This window comes from Pteropus alecto, unplaced genomic scaffold (genome assembly GCF_000325575.1).
Source record: "Pteropus alecto unplaced genomic scaffold, ASM32557v1 scaffold43, whole genome shotgun sequence".
Taxonomy (NCBI): Eukaryota; Metazoa; Chordata; class Mammalia; order Chiroptera; family Pteropodidae; genus Pteropus; species Pteropus alecto.
The window spans coordinates 7,844,783-7,851,732 of NW_006435764.1; the positions used below are offsets into that span (position 1 = coordinate 7,844,783).

At 59.6% G+C, this 6,950-nt stretch overlaps 1 protein-coding gene across 5 annotated transcripts in view; it reads right to left on the minus strand.

Annotated features, from left to right (window-relative positions):
* DAGLA (diacylglycerol lipase alpha) overlaps positions 1-6,950 on the minus strand; it is a 28,521-nt gene that overhangs the window by 14,536 nt on the left and 7,035 nt on the right. For all 5 annotated transcript variants that reach the window (XM_025046257.1, XM_025046258.1, XM_015588897.2 and 2 more), the window contains 4 exons: positions 4,744-4,831; positions 2,664-2,798; positions 1,942-2,019; positions 116-240 (listed from right to left, as the gene is read on the minus strand). In XM_025046257.1, the coding sequence (XP_024902025.1) occupies positions 116-240; positions 1,942-2,019; positions 2,664-2,798; positions 4,744-4,831 (426 nt within the window). The remainder of the gene's footprint in view (positions 1-115; positions 241-1,941; positions 2,020-2,663; positions 2,799-4,743; positions 4,832-6,950) is intronic.

Genomic DNA, 6,950 nt, shown 5'->3' on the forward strand with positions numbered 1-6,950 from the left:
GGCGGACCAGCGCACATGCGCAGTCTGCTTAGTGACGGCCGTCCCCGGCAGGCTGGCATCATGGCCTCGGCTCCTCCACACACACTGGCCCAGGGGAGGATGGGACGGTACTCACGAGCAGGACCGTGCCAGCTGGCAAAGGCCGCAGGCGGGCTTCCGCATCAGGTACATGGGCCACCCGTAGGCAGCCAGCGCAAACAGCATGTAGTAGCAGACCTCTTTGTAGCGAAGCATCTCTTGCTGGAAGGGAGGAGTCAGAGGGCGGTCACCTCCTGCCCTCAGGGCTCGTGGGCCCCCACAGGCCGCAGATGCCACCCCATCCTGGGGGAGGGACCGCTCCTCCAGATGATAATTGCATTTCCCTAATTATCTCCCTGTAACCAGGGCATGTATCCTCCTGAGACCTGTCCTGTTGCTCTGGTCTCAGAATTAACGATTTGGGGCCAGAAAAACACTGAGAGTCCTGGATCGATGTCCTTGCCCGGTTTCCCAACAAGGGAAGAGATGGGGGCACAAGTGGCCATCACCCCGCCTTGGCAATCAGGCCCTGGGAAGGGACACTTCACCCTGAGAGGCCCAGGGCCCTGCAGCTGGGGTGTCCAGGCCTTGACAAGCAGGCCAGCCCTAGAGACATGGCCAAGCTGGGTGAGCAGGTCCTTGGGTTCTTTGTCCGCAAATTCGGGGAGACTGCAGCCTGACACACTGAGTCACTGGCTGGCAGGGGTGTCTGGGCAGATTGGGATCTCTCTAAGGAAAGGCGCCAGTTAGAAGCCCAGTGTCTGAGGCCACAGGCTGTTGCTATCAGCCTGCAGGGCTGGAGGGAGGGAGGAACAGGTGTCCCAGCAAAGCCTTTCAGTGTCCTGGTACCCCAGGCACTGGAGGGCTCCTGCACTTACAGGGAATTAATCACCTTGTAAAAGTTAAGGAGGGTGATTAGTCATCTTGTAAAGTGAAAAAGGTAGCGCCTTAATCAGGGCCCAGAGGCGTGGAAGCCTGGCCGCTCTGTCTGCTCTTCAGGAAGGAGCTGGAGAAGATAATTATCCCTCTGAGCTCCCGGCTGTAGGGCGGGGCGCTGGCAGCCTCTGCCAGGTGGCAGGCGGGGGACCCAGCACCTCTGCGCAGCAGCCTGTCCCTGCCCCTCCCCCTCCGTGGTGAGAGCACCTGCCATAGACCAGCTGTTTCAGAAGGGGACACAAAGGCCTGCTTTGGGAGCGGGGGGAAGATGGAGGCCTGAGGCGATCCCAGGAGACCGAGACCCGAAGACGAACCCTTTCTAGCAGCCCAGACTGGTACCACTGCGTCTGGTGCCACACCGGGAACTGGACTCAGAATGGCCCATTTCCTCCCCACCAGAGCTCTGCGTGGAAGGGGTGTCCAGTGCCATCCACACAGGCAGCAACAGGCTCAGGGCGGGGTTAGGGACTTGCTCAAGGTCACAGTGACAGCACGGAGCTGATGCACACCCAGATCGGTTTGTTCCTGAGGCAGGGTGGGCTGCAGTTTCAGCCAGGGTGACAGGGGACCGGCTCCACGTTCCCCCGTGACACGCACACTGGATTTCTACTGAAGGCGCTGGGGGTGAGGTTCTGCACCTCAGAAAGGCTTGGGAACCGAAGCGCTATGTCCCACTGCCATGCACGACGACAGTCCCAAAGGCAGCAGTGACAGTAGTGACAGCAGTGACAGCTCACCCTGGGGAAGCACTTTATAACCTCCAGAGGCCAGGACCAAACATCCCGAGTGTGGTCAAACAGATTCAGGGGGTTCGTCTGTAGACCCGGAGTGGTGGTGGGGTTCTCGGGAGGAAGGGGGTGCAGCCCGAGAAGAGGGACTGTCTGGAGAGCTGCGGGGGACTCACGGTGCAGCAGGGAGTTTGCTCAGGTCATTCCAGCAGGACAGAGGGACCGGGGACGGGGCGGGGTGGGGGCGGTGCTGACTTACCGAGTTCTTGAGGTCGAGGTACTTGGTGTTTCTCGTCACTGGCATCCCCGACAAAAAGGCCAAGATGTCGTTGTTGGCCTGTAAAACAGGCGTGTGAGGGTGGCCGCCGCAGGCCTAGCTGCATGGCTGGGAAAGGGGGTCTGGGCACCCAGCTCTGCACCCCGCCTGCTTCACGAGGGCCTGCGAGCCCAAAGGAGCAAGTGGCGTCTGGCTCTCCGTGACCCAGGCAGTTTCCCAAAAGCCAAGATCTCCTCTTATTTCGAGTTGCTCCCCTTCCACTCGGAGCATCACCCCAGGAAGCTCCTAGCCCAGGCCTCGTTCGGGGTGGGGGTTGGGAATGCATCTTGCAGAAGACACTGGGACACCCAGGCTGGGACTGGTGTGTGGGCGGGGCTGGGGAGGAGAGGGATGGAGGGGCAAGTGCCCGAGGCTGAAGCCCGAGCTGTGGCATTCATGAGCCCCTGTGCTTAGAAGTCTCTTGCAGCAGCCCGGGAAGCAGGCAACGTGGCCCAGCAGATGGAAGTCACTCAAGTAAGAGCCACAGTGGTGGCTGCAGAAATAGGGGCAGAGCGAACATCAAGGGGAGACCTCCAGGGACCCAGGAGGGTGTGTGGAATCCCGGGAGCCGGGAGCAGCAGCAGCAGCAGCAGCAGGGGCGGCAGCCAGAGGCCTGGGCAGAGGGGGTTGCAGGGAGGCCGCCTGGAGGAGGGCCGGGCGCCCACCTCGTCCAGCACGGCGTTGCGCTTGGCTCGCTGTCGCTGCCGGAGCAGCACCAGGCCAGCGATGATGTCAGACGGCACGATGTCCAGGTCCCGGAAAAACTCGGCGAAGAGGTAGGCGATTTCCGAGTAGGCGTCCTACGAGGTCCAGGGAGGCGGGAGGCAGTGGGGGGCAGCGGAAGAGAGGACGAGAGACCGGGCGTGAATCCCCAGGGGCTGGGTGTCTGCTCTGGGCCCAGAGGCACCCTGGCCCGACCCCCTGCGGCCCTCTGCAGCGTGAGCCTGAGGGCCTTTGTCCTTGGGTCCTGGGCCCTGCAGACCTGGCAGGAGCTGTCGCAGCCACTGACCCTTCTCCATGTCCACCTCCCGGCCCTCCTCTGTCCTCGGAGCTCCTAGGGCACTCACCGTCTAGCACGCACAGATGCCAAGTGGAGCCATTTCCTGCTCTTTCCCCAGACACTAGGAATGGCATCAAGGCCTGCTCAGCCCGCTGGTCTCTTCTCCGGCCTTTCTCTCTAACAGAGAAGCCAAAACTAAGCTCCTGGCTGCCTCCTCCTCCCTCTGAATCTCTTCCCACCTCCTGCCCACAGTCGCGGGCTCAGAAACCCCCACCATGTGCCTGGAGAAGGCTGTGATGCTGGGCCAGGGGCCCCTCTGGCTTCCCTGCAAACCCTGTCCTGTGCTCTGAGTCCTCCCTGCCTCATGCAGAGCTGGAGTCTGGACCCTGGTCCCTAACCTGTTAGCAGGGGCTGTGGTGGGAACAAACTCATGGCAACTCATCCTCTTGCTGGGTTTCACCCTTGAGTGTGTCTGGCACTTGTGAAGAGAGGAAAAATCGCGGATTGCAAACTCAAATGACTAATGGGGCCAAACAGAGCCAGCCACTACTCAGTTCCAGCTGACCGGGCTTGTGAGGGACTGAAGATGCCAGACGCAGAAATTTGGAAGTTTACATGAATGCCCCTGATTTTTAAATGTTGGCATCCAATTCGAGTTTTTAAGCAACACAGGAAAGGCTGAACAAAACGTACTCTGGACTTGACCTGACCCCTGCCCGCCCCTGCCCCCCAACCCGAGATGTTCTGCCTTTCACCAGGCTCCGACACCAGCCCCAACTCTTCTGAGCCCCCAGAAGGGGTGGGCATGCTCTCCACGGGCCCTGGCAGGCCTAGCGCCCCGTCAGCCTGGGGACTGCTCCCTGCCCTCTGCATGGCCTGCCTGAGGACCAGGCCCTGGGCCGTGACCCCTCAGACCCTCTCGGCCTGTGGGGGTGCTCCCCACCCACCAGGGATCCTTTCGGGGGGCTTTCTCGCACTTGATCACTCACTCTACAGCTCACCAGGAGCCGCCGGTGGGAAGAAGCCACTCGAAACTTCCGGTGTCTTCCATGAAAGGCTCAGGGAGCCTTGCTCCCTTGCTCCCTGGCTCAGGGAGGAGTGCCTTTTTGACCTCACTGACTCTGCCACTAACTAGCTGTGCGGCACTGAGCAAGTCACCCCACCTCTCTGGGCCTCAGCGGCCAGATCTGCAAAATGAGGGATGGGACTAGATGATCTCTAAGGGTCCTGCCAGTGCTGGGAGCTCACCTCCAGGACCCCGAGGGCCCTCCCCTCCTCCAAAGGGCCACCCATGGCCGACCCCTCTCTCCTGCGGCCCCCTGGGACCGCAGAGTCCGGTCCTCTGGTTATTCCTCAGGGCACCGGTATGGAAGGACCACACAAAGCACTTTACAGCCCCGCTTGATCTTCCAGAGTAACTTACAGCTGGTGATACGCTGCTTTTCCTTGCCTTGGCCCTGATTTTTGAGTATCCCTTCTCCTAAACTAGACTTCGAGTTCCAAGGGGGTCATTGAAAGGTCTTCAAATCTTTCTGTTCCCTTGACAAAGCAAGGGGTCATCATATGCTAGAGGGAATCGGTCAGTGAATAACAGGTCCTCCTATGAGTCGGCTGTCACCTGGCTCCTGCTCAAAACCCAGCTCCCTCCTAGCAGCCCTGCCCGCCCGGCTCTGCCAAGGAGCGAAGGGTCCCGAGTTGTTGACAGAGGGATGTGAGCCCGAGGGACGCGACCTCCTGGCACTCACTGACTGCGAGTCCTTTGTCCGGGTGCAGCAGAGAAACACCTTGAGCCGGCGTGACCAGCTGGTGGCCTGACCCTCCTCCAAGCGATGCCTGAAAAGGGAAGAGTTGGTAAGTGTGAGGTCACACGGCTGGACCAGAAGAGCCAGGACCAGACATTATGGAAACAGGGCGGCCTGTTCCCAGGACCCCACCAAAGGGCTCCCTGATGGGAGGTCCAGGGGAGAACAGAGCCAGCCAAAGCTGGGTGGCCAGTGACCTGGTTGCCAAGACCAGGACCCAGGCACCCAGCTTTTGCAGACTGAACACCAGCGTGCCCTGGGGGCTTCAGAGCTGGGAGCCCAAAGATGCTCGGTGGCTCAGCATTCCAAGGGCTCCAACCAAGAGCCCTTCGTGGCTGCAGGGTCCCGGGCCTTCTCTGCCAACTTGTTCCAAGGCCTGGGGCAAACCTGCCACACAGAGCTGCTTCCCCTCAAAAGGACTTCAGATACTCCAGATACTCACATTCTCTGTACCCAGGGGAAGTTTAAGGCTCAAGGAGGCTCTGGTTTTGCCAGCTCTTGGATCTGTCACATTAGAGGGGAGGGGGTCCCCAGCTTCATCTGTATGGCTGGGCCCTGGCCATTCCCACCCCCACACCCAGCCCCTGTGAGTCTGGCTGTTCTGATGGGGAGTCAGGTATCCAGGAGTCTGCACCCCAAGGCTGAGCAATTGGCCAGTTATCCATGGAGGCCCTTCCGATGCTGGGTGCCCAGAAGTTGGTGTGTTTTGGACATCAAGATAACAGCTCAAACATTAAAAATGTTCATTTCCAGACTGAGCAGAAGGGGCTGGCGTGGTTTCGTGACACGTGCCCTCCTGCTAGCCCCGTCAGAGCCTGAGGTGGGGTGGTCAGGAGGGGAAGCCATGGGTGGCCCTGAACGCATGCAAGGCACTTAGCGTCCATCAGGGGTGACGGGCCGGGCCCTCCTTCCCGAGCCTCTTGGTAAAGGTCGCTTTCTGCTCCCAACCCTGGTTCCACAAGGCCAGGGAAGGACACAGGAAAGGGCGGAAGGGTACTGCTGCTTCTGGGACCTGCTGCCCTAAGGGACTTGGGCAGGCTTACGTCCTAAGCCATAGTCCCACCTGCTGGGGGCTTGATGAAGTGATAGCATGCTGGCCAAGCTGGGCTCCCAGAACATCATGGTTTTTTTTTAACCCTTTCTAACCTAATGGGGTTTTCAAATGTTCAAAGAGAATTTCCCACTGGGCCGCTGGCCTGATGGACGGGCAGACTGTATACAGTACTGAAGTACCCACTGTGCCCACCAGGGGGCAGATGGAGACAGTAACAGGTTTGGCCTAAAGCTTAAGTTAGGTCACCGAGACGAGACCAAAACGGAGAGAAATAGTAAATCTGGACAGAAAAAGTTCACAGAGTCAGCACCCCTCTGCCGTGGGGCTCACTGAGGGAGGGCAGACACTCCTTCTGCAAAGATCCATGTCAAGACTCTCAGGGAGTAGTGCTGGGAATAACCCACACCTTCCAACCCCCACCAGATGTCACTGGAAGGAGAAACGGGCCAAGGACTTAAACAGCTTCCTGATTTCTAGAAACTAAATGAGCCTGTCAGTGAGACACAGCACGGCTTGTGTGCATCCCCAAACCTGGAAGTGGATGAAGGGTCGGCTGACTTGAAAATGTCCTTGTTAGAAAAACTGTCTGTGGGTTTCAAGTGGAGGGAGGGTGAGTAGAGAAGGGCCGTCGACGGGGTCACACTAATGGAGCCGTGGCCGCGCAGCCCTCGCGAGCCCCGCCCTGCAGCTGGAGAAACCGTAACAGGTCAGGACCTGTGAGCTCTGAGGCCTCTTACTCACCCACATAGGCCCGGAAATCACAGGAAGACTTTCTAATTAAAATGACAGCCACTGCCAACCCTCAGCTGCAAAGGCGTTGGTTGCCCTGGGCCCCAAAGGCAATTACTCAGAGTCAGGGAGGGGAGATTTTTTTCCCCCAGGGTCCCAGGAGCCCAGAAACCAGGTCAGGTGGGGGCCCGTGCTCAGAGTGAGCCAAATGGGACGGGTGGTTGCAGCCAGCTGTGCCGGGAGGAAGAATGGGCTCCCAGGCTTTGGCTCCAAGACCTGGCATTTTAGGCTGGGAGGTGGCCAGCCCAGGCGTGGGTGTGGCTCTGGCCACAGTGAGGAGCTGACGTGGAGGGCCTGAGCAGACCGG